The sequence below is a fragment of the Schistocerca americana genome, chromosome 3, assembly GCF_021461395.2.
Source record: "Schistocerca americana isolate TAMUIC-IGC-003095 chromosome 3, iqSchAmer2.1, whole genome shotgun sequence".
NCBI lineage: Eukaryota > Metazoa > Arthropoda > Insecta > Orthoptera > Acrididae > Schistocerca > Schistocerca americana.
This window is the reverse complement of record NC_060121.1, coordinates 618792128-618813810: the sequence shown is the minus strand read 5'-3', so window position 1 is coordinate 618813810 and position 21683 is coordinate 618792128. Positions and strand designations below refer to the sequence as shown.

General features: G+C 39.0%; 1 protein-coding gene across 3 annotated transcripts in view; it reads left to right on the top strand.

Annotated features, from left to right (window-relative positions):
- LOC124605796 (selenocysteine lyase-like) overlaps positions 1-21683 on the top strand; it is a 165528-nt gene that overhangs the window by 136081 nt on the left and 7764 nt on the right. For all 3 annotated transcript variants that reach the window (XM_047137691.1, XM_047137690.1, XM_047137689.1), the window contains exons 6-7: positions 1990-2208; positions 2405-2585. In XM_047137691.1, the coding sequence (XP_046993647.1) occupies positions 1990-2208; positions 2405-2585 (400 nt within the window). The remainder of the gene's footprint in view (positions 1-1989; positions 2209-2404; positions 2586-21683) is intronic.

Here is a 21683-nt window from a genome sequence, read left to right as displayed (position 1 = left end):
CATCACGTCAACTCTCTTGTTTTTCCATTGCCGCTGCAACACAGCAACAGTTGTATCATAACTCCATGATGGAGCTGAATGTTTCAAGCTGTGTTGGTACACCAATCATGGATTACATCAGCATTTCCTCTCTCACGTCTCCCCTCTCCACAACAGCCTTACTAGGAAGAAATGTAGATATTCACATGGGCTACCAATTTATGGTGTAGAATCATAAAAATGTAAAATCGGAGAACATAAAATCAAAGTCCCACTGTATTTATGATCTGTAACCTGACTGCATCCATTTCATCCATGCATTCATTGTTCAGTTTATAAGAAATATAATTTTATGCCTGTGTGCCTCCTAGCTTTCATATTTGAACTTCAAGTTTCTGTATGGAATACACATTGTACTAAGCAGCCTGGAGAAGAACCCAAAGTGTATAATAAAAAAAATGTTATTTAGGGGTTGGGGTGGTAGTAATATAGAGATGAAAGCAGTAGCACAAGTTAGGAAGAATCATCCAGTACTCTTCTTGAATGATTGGATGCTTATTCTACTCAACTGCTCATCTTGCGATAAAATGTTTCCATACCCTCACTTCCTTGTCTATACCTTCTAGTAGTTACTCATTTTGTTATGTTACCTGTCAATTTATTTATTAACATTTTTCTGCAGCAGTGCTTTCATTGTTCTATTGTATTCTCTTGTATTCTTACAGCCAACATATCACCTCCATGCAGTGCTTTGTCTACAGGTACATTTCCAGTAACTTTTTCAACTATTGTATCTCAGTCTTTCATTATTGCAGAGCTCTTTTGCTGAAGAACCTTTTCTTTATCTGCTACACTTCTTTCAGCTGTTTTGTGTAATCTTGCTGCTTAGAAAGAAATGTCTTACTACTATATCTAAACCAGTTTTTGTGTTGAGTTAATAATTATTCTTCTTTCTACTACTCTTTGTACATGTTGATTGAGATATACTTATCCATAACCAATATTTTTTGTGAACTAGGCTGTTCATTCTATTCAGCAGTTCTTCAAAGTGTTGCTTATTTTTGACAAGAATGGAAGTCATGTGTACATGATAGACTTAGAATTAGTTCCTCCCGTAGTTCAATTCCTCCTCTTGAGGCTTTCTCTCTCTTGCTTCACAACTTCTTCAGAGTACAAGTATTATGTTACTTTCTATGTGGCTAACATGTGATACAAACGTTTCAATTAAATCCCCTTTATGCAGCTTTTGTGTGTACTGTGTCTGATGTGCAAGTGTGTGTCAAAAGTGACTGTGATGACTGCATAGAGAGAGACAGGGTGCCAACAGTGGCCTATTTCGTCTGCATTAGCACCACTGGGGATTTGAAATTTAATGTCCCCATCTGACTGATGGATTGTCATAAACTGTGTTACATGCTGTCATTCCATGAGATACTTTGGAGAGGTTTCATGTTTAACATAGGACTCCGGGGTCAGTGGCTGATCAGTAACTTCATGTCACATCCATCTCCCCCCTTCTGGCCAGACACTGATGCTGAAACCTTCTTCCACCACTAGTATTTGAATCAATCATCCCCAAATGACATTGCGTAAGTGTGCATTGATGATCTCTCTGACAAATGAAGCAGCAATGGCTGAAAGATGCAACCTAACCTTAAACTTCTGTGTACTTCCTCTGTGGTTTTTTCAGATATTATAGGTTAGTCTCTTCCCTCTACTTCATCGTCATTCTTCTCAGATTTCTGAACATGTTTTATCACTTCAGTGTCATAGGCTTTTAGAGTGGTATAATTTTGCTTGTAGTATAAATGTCATATCTTGTAGAAACGATTTATTTGGAAGAAAGTCACATGAATTATTTTGCAGTTGATTGAGGCTATCTGCATATCTTTTCTTGTGCTTTAGATTTGTTACTGTAGTACTAAACTCATTAATTCTTAGGTACCATTATGCTTTTGATGAAACTTTCAGAAATATTTCCGTTGCAATAATGGGTATTTGTGTTTGCAGTTTTATGGACCAAGAATAGGTGCGTTAGTGGCAAAAGACAAGAAGTCACTACAACCATTACTTTATGGTGGTGGACAAGAAGAAGGCATTAGACCAGGCACTGAAAATGTTGCAATGGCAGTAGGTTTAGGAGAAGCTGCTAGACTTGCACACAAATTACTTCCAGAACTGACTTCCAAAATGCAACAAGTCAGAGACCATCTTGAGCAGAGGTTAGAGGTAAATTGTTTCACATTTGAGGTTATGGGTAAACTGTTTGACAGTCATCAACTGACACTAGTAAATGTATTTGTGATATTAATAACTGAAATGCTGTAGTTATTTTCCAATAGTAGATACTACATTTAAGAGTACCAGACATCTTTGCAGTCTAAAATTATACTTCCACAAAAGTGAATTAATCTGTAATTTTCAGGAAACATTTGGAAACATGGTTGAATTTAATTGTCGACCTAAAGACACATCCCTAAGACTTCCAAATACATGTAGTGTCTCTGTATGTCGACAAGGGATGACGGGCCCTGCTATACTGGCAGAGTGCCCTCGGCTGAGAGCCAGCACTGGCTCTGCCTGCCATGCTCTTGGGCAGTTGTCAGGTATGTAGCAGAAGAAATCGCTTTAACAAGTTTCAGCTGAAATAAGCACGGAAAGTTAGTCATAAGTTCATGCTTGTGGAACTTAAGGCTTCGTCATCCTTCAAGAGAGGAGACAGTTATAGGAAATATTACCTGGATTACAGTAGTACACAGTCAGACGTATACCAACAGTGAAGGTCTAACAGAAGACAAAAATATGCAAATCTTGAGTAGTTAACTGCCAAAAAAATACTTTTAGAAGTCTAGATGATGGTAATGATAATGAGATACAGCAGGGGAAAAAAAGATGGCAAAAATTGTTATGGAACAGCAACCTAGGAATATCTGTGATGTCTCAGGATGTGCCCTATTAATGAATTCCTTCTTTTAGTAGGGTTAGGCATTAAACACTCCTTTTAACCCCAATTCAGTTTAGTACCTCATCATTAGTTACCTGATCCACATTTACTACTTTTAGTGTATTATCTCCTAACCTGATTCTATCAGAATCAGAATTTTATTGTGTCATAACATACATGTCAAACCATTGATTTATTGTGCAGTAGACTCTTCAAGCTTATAACTATAATAGGTTGTACATGGACTACAACATTTATTAGAACTATAAAATACCTGAATATATATTCTATTAATTTTTATTGTGCTGATATGGTCAGGTCATCACCACTTCCTATGTATTTTCGTCCCCATATATTGTGGGGTCTGTGTGAAAAGATTGAGTTTATGTAGGAAGCATGAAACTTTCTTTGTTTGTAGTTTGATATCCATGCTCTAATAAGTTATTTGGAGCAAACAATTTTGGATTATTATTTCTGAAAAAATAATAATAATAATGGCGTGTGACGACGGCCTCCTGTCAGATAGACCACTCGCCTGGTGCAAGTCTTTTGATTTGATGCCACTTCGGCTACTTGTGCATCGATGGCGATGAAATGATGATGATTAGGACAACACAACACCCAGTCGCTGAGCGGAGAAAATCTCCCACCCAGCCAGGAATCGAACCCGGGCCCTTAGGATTGACAGTCCGTCGCGCTGACCACTCAGCTACCGGGTGTAGACTCTGAAAAGAATTATTTCATATAACTACAGTGAGGGAACACTTAATGTGTTTAGGTCTCTTAAAAGTGGCCAACAAGATTCTTTTGGCTTTGCACTACACATGTTCCGTGTAATTTTTTCCGTAAAATTAATACTTTTGTCAAATTGCTAGCATTTCCCCAACAGACAATGCCTTATCTTACTTTTGCCTCAAGGTAGCTATGGTACACTACCCACTACCTTTTTCGTGTCTATGGCAGTGACATTGGCTAAGTTTGACATAGCAAATGCCAGGCTGTTCAGTTTATTTTTTAAATAGTCTGTATGAGACAACCATGCTATATTTCTGTCCTCCTGCATTCCTAAGAATGTAACACATTCTGCTTCGTTTAGTTCCAGACTTCCATGCACAATATGAGTATCATTTATTTTTGACATTTTTTCTTAAACTGCATAAGCTGTATGTTTGAAATATTTGGTTTTAGGCCATTTAGATGGAACCAAATATCAAGATTTTCTAGAGTTTTTTTTAATACCAGTACTGATTGATGTGTCATCAGAGAATAAAACTGAATGATGATTTACATTTGTGGGTAAGTCATTTATGTAAAAAAGAAAAAGTGTTGGGCCTAGAATTGTGGAACCCCTGAGAGAGAATCCTCCATTTCAAAGAGTATTTTCCTTTGTCTGATGTTATGAGTACACTTTGCTATCTCTTTGTCAAATTGACGTACACCACTGTAAGGCACTGCCTGTAATTCTGTATTTTTGCATTTTATATAATAATAGTGAGTGGTTCCTACAGTCGAACACTTTTGATAAGTCACAGAAGATCCCTGCAGCTTTTTGTGATGTATCTAACAAGGGAATCTCCCCATCGCACCCCCCTCAGATTTAGTTATAAGTTGGCACAGTGGATAGGCCTTGAAAAACTGAACACAGATCAAACGAGAAAACAGGAAGAAGTTGTGTGGAACTGAAGAAAATAAGCAAAATATACAAACTGAGTAGTCCATGCGAAAGATATGCAACATCAAGGACAATGTGAGCTCAGGAGCACTGTGGTCCCATGGTTAGCGTGAGCAGCTGCTGAACGAGAGGTCCTTGGTTCAAGTCTTCCTCGTGTGAAAAGTTTAATTTTTTATTTTCAGACAATTATTATCTGTCCGTCCGATGCGAGGTAACTGCGCCGGAGTATGGGGACGCTACACCTAAACAAACATCGAAACACATGACGTCACTCAACTACAGCGCACGGAAGAGAGAGTATTCCTGCTAACGAGACTCCCTGGCTGGCAGTTGACTGTTCGCTACTTTTGACGAGAGTGCATTAAATACGTGAGGTGTATTCCATGGGCAATATGAATCCAGCAAATATAGCTCGCTACTTCAATAATAATCGCACGGTTTTGCGGTGCGGTCGCAAAACACAGACACTAAACTTATTACAGTGAACAGAGATGTCAATGAACAAACGAACAAATCATAACTTTGTGAAAATAAAGAAAGTAAACTTTTCGCTCGAGGGAAGACTTGAACCAAGGACCTCTCATTCCGCAGCTGCTCACGCTAACCATGGGACCACAGCGCTCCTGAGCCTACACAATCCTTGATGTTGCCTATGTTGTGCATGGACTGCTCAGTTTGTATATTTTGCTTATTTTTTTCATAGTTCCACACAACTTCTTCCTGTTTTCTCGATTGATCTGTGTTCAGTTTTTCAAGGCCTATCCACTGTGCCAACTTATAACTAAATCTGAGGGGGGTGTGATGGGGAGTTTCCCTTGTAAGGTGGAACTAACTTTATTTATGAATGCATTAGTTGCATGAATTGTACTTCTGCCTTTATGGTAGCCAACTTTATGTTTTGAGATTATATTAAATTTGTGACAAAAATTTTGAATCTAGATTGCTGTGATCATTTCAACTGTTTTCGAAAACACAGGAAGAAGGAAAATTGTTTTCGAAAACACAGGAAGAAGGAAAATTGGACAGTAATTTCTCATATCTTCTTTAGAGCCTAATCTAAATAATGGTTTCACTTCTGCATATTTTAGAGCGTCTGGAAATTAGCTTTCTTATTTCAGACAGTGGGTGTGCTATTATGTTTGAAGCTGCTGTGATGATTTTGGTAGGTATTTGATCCCATCCCACAGAATTTGTATTTCTTAGTTTTAAAGTAGTTTTTTCTACATCTTTTACTGTTATTTTGTCAAATTTAATTAGATTCTGATTCTTACTCTGCCTTGACCCAAATAAATGTGCAGTATCTTGATAGGGATCTACATCTACATCAACGTCAGATTTTTTTACCGTTAAAAAAAATCGTTGAAATTTTCTGGTATTTGGGCAGGATTTAAAATTATTTTGTCTTGTATATTTATTTTAGACTTTTCCTAGTGGTTAGGATTGATTCCTAGTTCAGATTTGTCAACAGTCCATACTGCCTTGGATTTATTTCTGTGCTTGATGATAAAATTAGTATTTTTCATTTTCTTTGTTGCCTTTACAACCTTCCTAAATATACTTTTTATATGATTTAACATAGTTAATGAAATCAGGACTGTTACTGGATTTCAGCTCAGTATGTAGCTGTCTCTTTCTATTACTAGATAGTATTGTGCAAGGTGTAGTCCACTTTAGTTTATTGCTGTAGACTACGGGTGGAAAAATTTCATTGAAAACATGTAAAAAGCTGTTCAAAAAAACTTATCAAAATTTTTTGAACATGCGCTTTCATGTTGTAATGACCAATTTATCTTGCTCAGTCAACAACAGAACAAGTATATGGTTTCTCCACTGAACTATCTTTCCCTGAAACATCTCCTTCTATTTTCTTTCATTTCCTTTATTTACTTATAGAAATTCAGTAAGAAAAGCAGAGTGATCTGAGACACGTAGGTCTAAAGAGAATTTGACACCGTCATTAAATGTATAATTTGTTAAAATATTGTCAATTACTCTGGTGAAATCAGTGAAATTTATTCTAACGCTTTATTCTTCAATAAAGTCAACAAACCTCGTTGACAAGCTTGCAATTAATATTTTTTTACTCTTTTCTTTTGTGAGTTTATGTAGGAGATACTGGAATGTCTCTAAAAATAATTCAGTCACATCACTGCCTGGAATCCTGTATACTGAGGTAATAATAATATTATGTTGTTCCAGCTCTACACAGCAACTTTCAAATTTAAGTTCTTTTTTCATAAAATTAAGATTTTCTCTTTATTTATATTCTAAATAGTTGTTAACCAACATACAGGAGCCACAATGGGCTCCGTTTCTCGTACTAAAACTGTTAGCTTCTGTAAAGTTTTCTAATTTGTTTAAAACTGTGACTGAATCTTTCTTAAGTCAGTGTTCATTTAGGCAATTGACTTCAATATTTCTTCCTTCTGAAAGAATAATTTGAAGCTCATCAATTTTGGTGATTTTCTCTTGTTGATGCATTGCAATGAGGCCGTTTATGTTCCTGTGCATTAAGAATGAAGACTTACACTTACTTATAGTTTTAAACACATCTTTCCATGAACATCATTCTCCTTTTTTTTTTTTTTTACTGTGGTTTCTTTTTCCCCAGGCCTGTCACTGGCTGTTAGTTTCCCATGCTTAGTATAATTTTGCACAAGTCAATAAACATTTTGCCAAAAGTTACGGAACCTAACCTATTTAGATGCAAACCATCCTGTGTTATAAAATTGTTGCTGATAAACTTGTTTGAGTCTACAAATATTGCTCCTACTCTATTACACTGATCACGGATGCTGCAGTTTATTCTGTCTTATGTATTTGTCACTCACTGGTCTTCCGTGTAGTATGTTGCTCATTATAATTTTCGATTGTGGATAAATGCTTTTCGCCAATCGAATCACATGCTGTGTCTTGTTAATGAGGTCCTCTTCACTGCAACTTCAAAGTGAATTGGTTACAACAGGGTTATAACATTCATGAATGTATGACAGAGTGCACATTTAAGTGCAGGTGAACACTACTCTCTCCTGTACTTTCTCCCAAGCAAAGGGGATGCCTCAGGGCTCTGTGCTAAGTGTTGTACTGTTTGCTGTCACCATAAATCCAATTATGGATTTTCTTCTTCCCAATGTCTAGGGCTCCCTCTTTGTCGACTATTTTGTGATCTTCTACAGCTCTCAACAGACCAGCCTTCTTGAATGGCGTCTTCAAGGATGTCTCGACCACCTCCACTCATGGAGCACTGAAACCGGCTTCGGCTTTTCTCCCAATAAGACTGTCTGTGTAAATTTTTGGCGTCGTATGGAGTTTCCTCTGCCTTCCCTACATCTAGGCCCTGTTGACCTTCTGTTTGCAGATGTCCCTAAATTCTTGGAACTTACATTTGACAGAAAACTTTGCTGGTCTTCCCACACTTCATATCTTTCGGCTCGCTGTCTGCGATCTACGGCAAGAAAGGAAGAATGAATTGATTGATGGTGTTAATAACGACCATCCTCCTTTACCTCCTCTGCATTACTGCAGATGACGTGTCACTGGGCACATTTGTTCTGTGCATCTAAATGCACGTGAGGCACCTATTTGTTTCCACCGCATTGTGTGGAATACAAAGGTTCTGTTATAGTTCACTAAACTGCTGTCTTCAAGTTGATGTCCCCAGTGCAGAAAACAGCACGCAGATTGTAGGTTCCGTATCTTGAGGCTCAAACTGACTTTTAGCGAGGTTCTGTTCTGAAATAATGTATCACTTCTTTGGGATGCCACTCACGTATTTTAATATAGCCACTCGAGAAGACTACATGATCATAATACAACACCTTCTGATACAGCAAACTACAATGTATATGAAAATGTATCTTTACACTATTTGTGGCACGTGTCTGTGCCTCATGATTACCAGAGTGAATCTTTTAATACTGAATACTGTCAAACATATCGTGCCACAGACAACATGACTGTACATCTCGATTGCCTAATCCAGAGTGACGAACATCTTGAAACACTTTGCGTGCCATACCAGAAATGCGTGACCCGAATGCTTCCGAAGTGCTTCGTCTGCAATTTTGTCAGCCTTTTGTTTTTTATTTAAATTGTTTTTAATAATTCTAAAATGACTGATTGATAGTCAGCTGTTGAGAGATATTTATATTAAAAAGTGAAGTCATTCCAATGAGTGGTTTAACTAATAATAACAACTATACCTTAACATCCTGGTGCCCTTGCTCCGAACACAGCAGCCAATCACAGAGCAGTAACATTATGCAGGCGGTCGCTCTCACGGGAATGGTACCGAATCTAACATCTGTCACAGGTACCTCACACCACATTACGTCATCTATATACTTCTTGCATCTCCACTGCTCTGGGAACAGCTTCTTGGAGCCTAATATGACGGCTGACTAAACCAGAAATATTACACATCCCCTTCCTTCTGAGATTTCCAAAAATTGGGATGTTCTTGAAGAAAACACACAATTTTGGAAATATATAAATAAATTGAATCAAATTTTTGATAGAACTGTAAACTAATAGGTAATCTCTCAAGAGCCATGCTCTCACACTGCCCCTACTTTGTTATCAACACGTATACATGGAGATGGCTTTTACATATTTTCCCCATCATTATTAGTAAACTCTTCCAAAATCTGAGAATAAGAAAATTATATGATGACTGCAATAAATTCAAAACAGTGATGCCCTACACCACAAACATTATCAACATGAAGTTACATCTACTGATCACACAATAATTTGAACAAGAAGTCAACATTTTACAAACAGCATATCATTATATGATTACACAAAACATATGAGAAACAAGAGAATTTTCAAAGGAAATCACATAAAACAGAATAAAAATCAGCTCATAGCTGTCTTTCAAATTCACCAAATAAAGTTATGAAGTTACCTAAACACATAGCACCTCAAAAAATAATCACCTATTATTGGCTCATTGCTAGACATACCAACTCTCATGATTTAAGCAGGAGACTCCCTATTTTTCCTTCTTCCTCCGGATCTCCCGACCGTGAAGACCGATCTCCCGATTTTCAGAGCAGTTTCAATACTTTCCTTACTATTTGAAAATCCTGCCCCTTCGATATATTGGTGGATGACAATGCATGGCTGCTACTTGTCTGTGTTAATTTGGAAGATTTGTGCGGTGGCTGTCGGGAGCGGCAGTAGGCATAGCTCGCGCTTCGTATCTACAAGGAAGTAAGGAACTTATCATTGGCAGTGTTCGGAGACAAATGAATATCTTTCAACCAGTGCCAATTTCCTCCACTTCTGGTAGCATCAGTGCAATCGTGAAGTTATTGTGGACAAGAAGTAGTCGATAGTCATTCCAAGCGAAGTGATTAGCGTTGTTCTTTCTACAAGGAAGTGTTACCAAGTACTACCCTCCCCTCCCCACCCCTCCACTCGACAATTTCATTGTTGATTCCCTTTTACCTCTCCACCCCTTTGCTCGCTTACCCGACAGTGTGACAAATTATTTAGGGGAATTTGAAGTGCGATATAGGGGGAAACGGTGCACCAGGGTTGGCATCATTGCTACATGACCATTGTCTAGAATGTAGGACCATTGTGTTCTCAGTTCTGCTGCATAATTTGTGTACTCTGTAGTAGTTGTTGGCTGTGTATCATGGAGGTATTGATTATTTTTTGTGCAGGATGGAGAAGAAATACGATGCAGTGTTCAGAAACGTATATAAGGAAGAGTTTCCATGTTTAAGTGAATCGAGGAAGGGACAAACTTACGCATTTTGTAGTGTATGTAGATGTGACTTTTCAGAGGCTCATGGTGGGAAATACAGCATTCTTAAACATGTGCAAGCTAAAAAACACAAGGAGAGTGTTCGTTGTGTAGAACAGAACCAGAAACTTAACTTCTCGTGTAAACCCCAAAATGTAGATTCTGTGATGAATGCCGAGGCTTTATTTACCTCATTTATTGTAGAGCATAGCTTGACTATAAACTGTGCCAACCACGCTGGGCCTTTGCTTTGCAAAATGTTTCCCGATTCTGAAATTGCGAAACAATATGGGTGTGCCAGGTACAGGTACTGAATTATTACAGCTTTGTCAGGGATGTTTGTAATTCACAATAGTACAGTGCTAAAATTCCCCTGATTTTTCACCTTTGAAAGTTGGCATGTCTGCCTTCCTTTAAGAGACACAAAGAAAATTACACTGTTAGATAAATTACATAAAAATTTAAATATATATATTATTATCGGCTCATTGTCATCTTTTAAAGGACACTTTACTAACACTTCGTCAAACTGACGTCCACTTTAGAAATACAAAGAATGAAAAGAAAGAACTGCAATTCACTGTTTGGTGTACACTTTGAAATAGCACTTCACTCTCACCATTACAGGAACAAACACATGAGATCCACAACAGTATCTTGAGATTCCGTTGTCCATGCCGTGGTGTTACATTGCGTAGTTCAGTCTCAGTTGGTGCTGGGTTTGACAAGTTACCGTCCATTCTCAGTCTCCAACTCCAGCGTACAGGACCGGTACAATTCATGTAACAATACAAAATGCCTTCCATTAGATTTCTAATAGAACTTAAATAAACGCTGAAATAAACTTTTGATTATACCACACAATGAATATGTACCTAAATAGACTCAAAAAGTAAACATTATTCTTTGTTTACATGCAGTGCCACCGTTTGTAAACAGTGACTGCTAACATGTGGCTAGCGCGTTGCCCATAGCAACGTAAGGTCAGTGTCCATTCACAACATGTGACGTATTCGCCAATTCATTCATGCAGACGACAGCTGGTGTCGTGCGCTTTAAATCTACAGATGGCGCTGCGCCGTATAACTGTTTCGTTACGCAGACTTATTTGACTGTTACACCTCTCATATTCTTTAATGTTACATCTACATTTCGTTAATACAGTCTCGTTTTAGTTGTTACTTCAACAGTTTCTTAATGATGAATAGGCACACAGTTGCGATTCACAGATATTGGAGAGAACATTTCAGAATAAATCTCTTAAAGAAAATTTCGGCTACCAGAAAAGTTGTGTCACTCAACAGTAAGAGTAACCATACCTTTCTCTTATCATAAATCTTGTTACTACTTACACAGTCAGTGGAACTGTATTCATGTGTACACATCTGTAATCATTTCATAACATTATAGCGTCAGTATTCGTATGTTAAGCATTATGTGACTTCATTTCGTAGGGGCTGACTGAACTGTTCATAGCTAGCATTTTACTCTACATACTCCATATTAGAAACCAGTGAACTACTCTCCATACCTTATATAATGTGGCCTTATCTTTAAATTGTAAATGTATTGTCTGTGATGGACTGTGCGGCTGGTCCCGGGGGAGGTTCGAGTCCTCCATCGGGCATGGGTGTGTGTGTTTGTCCTTAGGATAATTTAGGTTAAGTAGTGTGTAAGCTTAGGGACTGATGACCGTAGGAGTTAAGTCCCATAAGATTTCACACACATTTGAACATTTTTATTGTCTGTGTCCCTTGAGATTTTCGTGTTAGTGTTGTGTCTTGCTCATGTCAATAATAATACGTCTATTTCCTTGTACTTCATAACCAGTTGGCGGAAATCACTCCACCAATGAATACCTCTTGAATAATGGGCCAACTCACACGTTGCCTTAAACCTCTCCACTTCCCCACACTACATTATAATGGTCCGACTTACACGTCACTGAATAATTCTCCTGTCCTCACTTGTCATCTACAATTGGCCTACTTACCTGTTGCCTAAAAATAATACTCCTCCACAACATAAACCTCTTTGGCAGGACCATCGCTTACCTATAAAGACTTACTCAATCACCTCAGCGGAAAGTACATCGCTGGCAATTCATACTTAAGAATATAGTCTTTACCTCCAAAAGCTTAACACAACCTTTGCACTAGTAATCTCCTAACCTCGTTTCCTGCCACGAAATCTTATTCTTTCATAATTTTAGTCATATTCACTTACCTGGTTTGGTGTCATCCTCTTCTTCTGCAACTGCTAGCTTATCTTTAGAAAACTTATTCTATTTCATGTCTGATATAATTAAAGCCCATGTTTCACTTATCTGCTACTTTCGTCAGATTTTTCAAACATAATGCGTAATATTATTCTTGCTGGTTCTTTAAAATTTAAAAATGAATTGTTCCATAGTGTATTTTGTGATAGATGTTTCAAATGTCATTTAATGCTATTCTGGTGTTTCTTAATGCAACGTAATACCGTGTTCTCTTGCTTGTGCATCTGTGATCCTATGCTTTCGTGTTATAAAACTTCCTGTTCACATATATTCCATCAATGACTGTTTTTCACCCATGCAATCCAGATGTTTATCCTGCTGGGTTACTATGCTGTCAGTAATTGGGTTTGTTGTCACAGTTCGTGTAAAACTTTTGTCATAGCCGTGGATAGAGAAGAATGTTAAAGAAGACAGAATACAGCTCAGAATGAAAGAAGAAGAAGAACGAACAGCATGAAAGGAAATGAAGTAATGTTGTTAGTTAACTCGGGTACCTGGTAGTCGTCATCTCCCTAGCAATGCAAAGAACGCTATTGCCCCCTGAGGGTAACTAATGTTCAAAGTATTTTTTGATGTCTACAATACTGTAGAGTCCTTTGCTTACTGCCGTTTTTGTGTTAGCTACTTCCACAGCATTGGGGTGTGGTATCCTAAGTATTTTGTATGTCCCTTCATACAATTCATGAAATTTTTTAATTTCTGAGTTTATCTTAGAAGACGTGGTTCTTGTCTTGATCAATACCAGTTTGTCAGTTTGGTATTTCCTTTTCTTAACCTGCCTGTTGTATTTGCTTTCTCTTTTATTTGTTTTCTCTTTAATCCTGCTTAAAGCTAGGACCCTTTCTTCAGTAATTGAGAGGTCATCTCTCGGTGGAAAACTTACCTGCTGTTCAATAATACTAGGTACTTTCTCTCCTGTCAATACTTCCTGAGGAGGTATTTCTGTGGTAGAGTGAGGAAACTCATTTATAACTCTCTCAAACTCTTCCACCTAATTTACCAATGTGTGATCCTTTTTAGAACAGTAAGCCCTAAACAGTCTGTTTATTTCCCTCATCATTCGTTTACTCATATTTTGCTGGAGATGGTATCTGGATATGTAAATAGGCTTTATGTCGAGATCACACAACGTATTTTTCCAACACTTGGATGTAAATTGTGACCCATTATCACTAATTATCTAATCTGGTTTCCCCACCTTTATTACATAATGATTCCTGATTTTGTCTGAGACTGACGTACCTCTTGCTCTTCTTAGTGCATACAGTTTTACGTGTTTTGATAACATGTCCAACACAACAAACAAATATTTGATGTTTTCTAACTCACTAAAATGCTGGTCTTGTTTATCACTACATTCTTTAGCAGCCTTGACTTGCTCCTTTATTACTTGAGTAACATTACTATTTATTGTTGATATTACACAATCTTGAACCTCCATATCATCACTCAGCTTTTTAACTTTACTATCAAACTTCTGATTTATTTCAAGCTTACATAATTCTAATTTCTTACCCCATTCTTTTGTTTCCCTATCTATTTTACTGGAACAAGCTTCAGTTTTAGCTTTAAGTTTTGATACCTTTTGTTCTAAAGCATTGAAATTGCTATTGATTTGAGTTATTCCTGCCTATGCTTTCTCCATTTTCTTTCCTAATTCCTCTTTAGTTTCTTTTTGCCCATTATCTATTTTCCTCTCCAATACTTCTTTGTGGCCTTTTAACTCTGCTTGCACACTATCTATTTTCTTTTCAGTTTCTTTTTGCCATGCTATAATTTCCTCTTTTTGTTCTTTTAAAAGTAATTTTTGGTCAGCTATAAATGATTGCAACATTGACATTATAGATTGATTTCTGTCTTCCTTGACTCCTTTATCCTGACTATTACTCTCAGTTGGCAAGGTGTCAGCAGAATCAGTTCTGTGACTTAATCTACCTGACTCCGCTGTCGGCTCTTCTGTGTCTCTGACGTCGTCATCCAAATTCACCACGTCGTTGTGGTCAGGAGCGACAGTATCTACATTCTCAGTGCAATCAGTTAACATAGAATCAACGTTTTCATAAACATTATTAATCTCATTATTATCTGAACTTTCCAACCGATCTGCTAAATCATCTACAGTGTTATTTATTTGCAAGTCTTGTGGCTGATCTGAAGGATTTTCGTCAGACATTTTATACTTTATAAAATTTATGAATTTTAGCCAAATTAAGATTTTACAACTATTGAACTGTCCATTACATAGATTAAATTGTTGTGCCACAGTAACACTTACTCTTACATGCTATAGTGTGTGCTGCCGTCGAGGAGTTCCTTCTCTGCTCCCGCTGCTGAAACACCCAGTTCAGCAACACTCCTACAGCTGTGTCTCAGCGCTGCTGCTGGCTGCCAAGGCGTGTATCTGCTGCAGTGAAACACGCCCACTCACACTGCTACTGCTACCTCCCCACGTTGTGTAGCATCGCCTCGTAGTACAACAAAAACTTCTCGATGAAATAATAACGTAATCCCATGGACCGCACACACATATTTGGTTTTTTGACTATTGCCACACCAACACATCCAGTTTCACTCTCAACAAATGTTATGTTCTCATGAATAAAAAAATTTGTCTGTGGCATCAATAATCAAAGTTCAACTAAAGTTCAAAAGAGAGTTCAAATGCAATTCAAAGACATTTGACACGGTTCCTACACAGTTCTGTCATAATTTAGTAGCAAATTAGTCACTTTTGATGTTATGAATTTTTACTAAAATTTTTCACAGTTCTTGCTAATAATCAAGCCTCATATCACCAAAGCACTCAAACATCAAAGATTTTCCCACCAGGGATGCCATGTATGGCAAGAAAGGAAGAATGAATTGATTGTTGGTGTTAAGAACGATCATCCTCCTCTACCACCTCTGCATTACTGCAGATGACATGTTACTGAGCACATTTGTTCTGTGCATGCAGTACACGTGAGGCACATAGTTGTTTCCACCGCTCTGTGTGGAATACGAAGGTTCTGTTATAGTTCACTAACCTGCTGTCTTCAAGTTGATGTCCCCAGTGCAGAAAACAGCACGCAGGTTGTAGGTTCTGTATCTATAGGCTGAAACTGACTTTTAGCGAGGTTCTCTTCTGAGATAATGTATCACTTCTTTGGGATGCCACAGCCACACAAGAAGACTACATGATCGTAGTACAACACCTTCTGATACAGAAAACTTCATGATCAAACACAATGTTTACAAAAATGTATCTTTACACTATTTGTGGCACTTGTCTGTGCCTCATGACTACCAGAGTGAATCTTTTAATACTGAATACTGGCAAACACATCCTGCCACAGACAACATGACTGTACATCTCGATTGCCTAATCCAGAGTGACGAACATCCTGAAACATTTTGCGTGCCATACCAGAAATGCGTGACCCGAATGCTTCCGAAGTGCTTCGTCTGCAATTTTGTCAGCCTTTTGTTTTTTATTTAAACTGTTTTTAATAATTCTAAAATGACTGATTGATAGTCAGCTGTTGGGAGATATTTATATTAAAAAGTGAAATCATTCCAATGAGTAGTTTAACAAATAATAATAACTATACTTTAACATTTTGGTGTCCTTGCTCCGAACACAGCAGCCAATCACAGAGCAGTAGCATTACGCAGATGGTCTTTCTCATGGGAATGGTACCGAATCTAACATCTGTCGCAGGTACCTCACACCACATTTCGTCATCTATATTCTTCTTGCATCTCCACTGCTCTGGGAACAGATTCTTGGAGCCTAATATGATGGCTGACTAAGCCAGAAATTACAGATCCCTCAACACATTCCGTATTCTGAGTGGTACCTCCTGGGGTTCAGACCGAGTGGTCCTCCTCCGCCTATATCAAGCCTTAGTGTGATCAAAATTGGAGTATAAAAGCATAGTTTACTCCTCTGCATGGCTGTCTATTCTTCGGCGTCTCAACTCTGTCCACCACCGTGGATTGCATTTAGCGTCTGGAGCTTTTTACACCAGCCCTGTGGAGAGGCTTTATGCCGAGACTGCTGAACCTCCGCTGTCCAATCGGTGAACTGTCCTTCTTAGTCGTTATGCTAATCATCTGTCTCCCATGTCTGCTCATCCAGCCCATGCCTTTTTTTTTTTCTATGTGTCCTTGGATTTAAGCTATGCAGGCCACCCTTTCCCTCTACAACTACTGGGAATCCGCTTCTGTAAATTGCTACGTTCTCTTTCCTTCCACTATCGTAAAACTTTCTTGACAACTGGGGGTATGGCGCCACCTTGGATTCACTCCCGGTCCTGCCTGCTCTGTGACCTTTCTCAGCTTCCCAAGGATAGTACCCCCCCCCCCCCCCACACCCTCTAGTTTATCATCGGGAATTGCTGCTCTATGCGCACAAATGGAGCATTCCAGATTATTTACACTGACAGCTCAAAAACATCATTTGGTGTTGGGAGTGCCGAAATTCTAGTGCCCTATTAGATTTCAGATTCCCGACCAGTGTTAGGTTTTTACTTGCGGAGCTTTACACTGTTCTCCAGGTTGCCCAGCACATCCGTCGCCATAAATGGCAACAGTATATTACAATGCTCTGATTCACTCAGCTCTCTCCTCAGCCTCCAAGCTCTTTATCCTGTCCACCCTTTGGTCCACCGGATTCAGGACTGCCTCCACTTCCTCCACTTGGGGGCTGTCTCTGTGGCATTCCTCTGGATCCCAGGGCACATTGGTATCCACGGAGACAAGGCAGCTGAAATAGCGGCCAAGCTGCAGTCTCTCTTCCTCAGCCCTCTGTTTGCATGGTTACCTTAGCCAATCCACAGAGTGTTTTACGTTGTCATGTTACTCTTTTATGGCATGCACTCGCCATAAGTGGCAACAGTATATTATATGCTCAGATTCACTCAGCTCTCTCCTCATCCTCCAAGCTCTTTATCCTGTCCACCCTTTGGTCCACTGGATTCAGGACTTCCTCCACTTGGGGGCTGTCTCTGTGGCATTCCTCTGGATCCCAGGACACGTTAGTATCCACGGAAACGAAGCAGCTGAAATAGCGACCAAGCTGCGGTCTCTCTTCCTCAGCCTGCTGTTTGCATGGTTACCTTAGCCAATCTACAGAGTGTTATATGTTCTCATGTTGCTCTTTCATGGCATGCAAATTGGTCCACACTTCCCGATAATAAATTACGGGACGTGAAACCCCTTTTCTGTGCTTGGATTTCTGCCTCCCCACCTTGTCGTCGGGAGGAGGTAGTTTTAGCTGGACTGCGGATAGGGCACTGTATTTTTAGCTACCAACATCTTTTAAGTGGCGATCCTCCCCCCCAGCCCCTCGCCCCCTCCTTTGTCCCCACTGCTCTCAATTGTGGATGGTGAGACACCTTTTACTTCAGTGCCCCTATTTTAATCCGCTACACGCCTGTTTACAGCTGTCGCCTGATATATCTTCCGTTTTAGCTGATGACAGGTGCTCAGCTGATCGCGTCCTTGACTTTATCAGTGTCAGTGAGATGACATTGGTCATTTGAAGCTCTTTTTTGGGGAAAACAAGCCCCCCCTCGATGGTAGTTTTTTTTTTTTTAAAGATTTCCTTCCATTTTTATTTTCACCCCTTTTTGAATTTCGCTCCCATTGCTGCTGATTTCCCATTCGTTTTTTTTACCCTTCTCGAAGCCACAGAATGAGTACTTATGACCATAGCAGTTTTGGGCCCCAGAAACATAAAAAAAATCCTTTGTACTAAGTCTTAGTTAATAACCAGAAAGAATGAATCAGTTGATCCACCAATCAATCACTCACACAAACAAATTGTGTAACAAAATGTGGTAAAATCTGGATCTTAAATTATTGCATGGACAATTGACGCAAATAGAAAGCACACAAGTTAGGTGAAAATATACGCTTGTGAATGGAGGTTCTTATTCATTGCTACAGATGTTTTGAGTAATGTTATGCTGTTGGGCAGGAAAGGTCACAGTGAAGCCATAAGCTGAGGATAATCTGCCCAGATTTATTGTACAAAGAGCATTAAAAAAAGTTTTGCACAGTCGTCTCAAATTTTATTTATTTTTGCTGGAGGAGAATGAAATTTTTTGTGAACATACTTGGAACATTTAGCTATACATTGAGCTATACAATGTAGCCTCCATCAGCTGTGACACATCTGGCCCAACATTCTTTCCATGATGTAAATGCGCTTTGGTAAAATTCTGGGGATTGACTTTTACACTATCACTTGACACGGGAAATAAGGTCTTTCTCACTATCAGATGTTTTACCATGCAGGTGGACCTTCAGATGCCCAAAAAGGTGAAAACCAGATGGAGCCAAGTGCGGACTGTAGGGAAGATGAGGAACAATTTTCCAACCCATTTTCCTGATTTTTCTCCTGCGTCATAAGGGCTGTATGGTAGTCTAACGAGCTGACTGTACCAGTGATACCACAGTACCCAATGACAAAACAAGTCATTTCAGCAAGCTGTCATGTCGTCACACTTCTATCATTTTGGATGATTTGATCAATAGTCTCCTTATTCACATCAGTCACTGCCGTTGATGGTCTACCACATCGTGGATTGTCCAGTAGAGAGAAATCACCTTCTTTAAACCTTTGCACCCACCACTGGATAATGCTGCAATCCACTGTGTCCTCCCCATAAACAGGGAGCAACTTCCTGTGAATCGATGTGGCAGAGTCATCACCAGTCTTGAAGAGGAACTCCATCACAGACCGTTGTCACAACCTGACATCTCCTTCACGGTCCATTATGGCTCACCAGTAAATAAAAGATAATACTTTTATACACCAACTTATAGCTAAATGTTCCAAGTATGTTCACAAAAAATTTCATTCTCCTCCTGCAAAAAATAAAACAATTAGAGATGACTGTGCAAAACTTTTTGAACACCCTTTGTACCTCTAAAAATAACCCCTAAAGGGAGAAGAAAAGGTACAGCTTTCCTCAACATGTCATTTCCTCTGGTCCAGCTGAACCTATTATTCACTGTAAATGGTTATGTTTGGGTACTTGAAGACCATTTGCAGCCATTCGTGGACTTCATGTTCCCAAACAATGATGTGCCACGTCACCATGCCACAGTTGTTCAAAATTGGTTTGAAGAATATTCTGGACCATTCAGGAAACTGATTTTCCAACCCAGATGACCTGATGTGAGTCCCATCAGACATTTATGGAGCATAATCGAGAGGTCAGTTCATGCACAAAACCCTTCACTGGCAACACTTTCTTAATTATCGATAGATACAGAGGCAGCATGGCTCAGTATTGCAGCAGAGGACTTCCAGCAACTTGCTGAGTCCATTCCACATTGAGTTGTTGCTGCACTATGCTGGGCAAAAGGAGGTCTAACATGATATTAGGAGGTATCCCAAGACTTTTGTCACCTTAGTGCGTTTATGAATATAGCTGTTATTTTCAAACAATGTCTGATTTTTTTTCAACAAATTGTGTAAGAGAGTTCGTGGGGCTGTTGTTAGTACACCAAACCTTTTAAATATTTGCCTATATTAAGGTAAAGGATGGACACCACCTTCTAATCTGCTCGAAATACTGGAATAAAAATGTTGTGTTGAAAGGAGTAGCAAAAAAGGTATTAAACTTGAATTACAACACTAAGTGTACGTCCTGCGGAACCACCAATTACATGCAAAGATGTTGTGAGGCAATTTGATGTCATTGGCACACTTCTTCTCTAGTAGATTAGTGTGGATACTTGTAACATGACTGTGCCAACCTCACAGTGTGTATTAGGAGAAAAGACAAAAGACAAAAGAAACATCCAGAAATAGATAAACCATACTATAATGCAACCAATTTATATCTTATTGTTGCCAAATGTTCCACATGCGTACTTTTCTGTACTTACAGTTTGCAGAGTTTTTAATTCACTTGCAGCTACACTGACTTCCATTCACTACTGTCTTACAGCGAACCGGCCACAGACAGCAGAAATTTTCGCCACTCAAGAAAGAGTAATCACTCGTGCACGATTGTCCTAGATATTCATATAGAAACATATTTAAAAAATTAGGAATTCTAACATGATCATTCCAGACACACTGATGTGTTTCATTTGCAAGAATCAGTCTCTGTACAAATATAACACCTAGCATCACAGTCACAATACAAGGAGAAAGATTGACCTACATTGTGAACTAAAAACGTTAGCATGACGCAGAAAAAAGTGCATTACACTAGCTTGAGTATCAAATACTCCCCTTCTCAACTTAAATCTGCTACTAATGAACTGCCAAAAATTAAACTATTTCTGAAGCAGTTTGTATAGAAAAATCTGTAAATACTTCAGATGAATATCTAAATGATGAAGGATTGATATGTATCAACTTTTGTTAAATTTTCAGCCCTGCTGTAACTCAAACTAATGTACTTCAATTCATGATTTGGGAAACTTAAGTGGGAACAACCTTGTGAGTACACCAGCTCTGTTGCAAAAACTGCAGAGCTATTTATATTGGCATGAGTACCAACCAGCTGGCATGAGTACCAACGGCTGCTTTCACAGGTAGCCGGGCCTCTGAAGGGGTAGCATAAGCTTGTAACATCACTGCAGTAGGTGGTGCTTGGTGGATGGATTGGGCAGGTCTTGCACCTTGGTCTGCCGCCAGGATATAACCCCTGTGGTAAAGGGTTGGGAATGGGTTTCATATGAATGAACTAGGATGTTGTGGAGTGTGGATGTGTGACAGAACACCACTTTAGGGGGTGGGAAGGACCTTGGATAGGATGTCCAAAATTTCAGGGCAGAATGAGAGGTAATCAAAACCCTGGTAAATGATACGGTTCAGTTTTTCCAGTTCAGGTTGATATTGGGTGACAGCGGGGGCTTTGTAGCTGATTCTTGGGGGTGACAGAATTGGAGCTGTGTGAGTATGTGACGTGAGAAATGTTTTTGTGGACTATGTTTGGGTGTTATTGACTGTCTGTGAAGACCTTTACGAGGCCTTCAACACACTGGGAAAGGGAGTTCTTGTCACTGCAGATATGTCATCCACAGGTCACCTTGGCTGTATGTT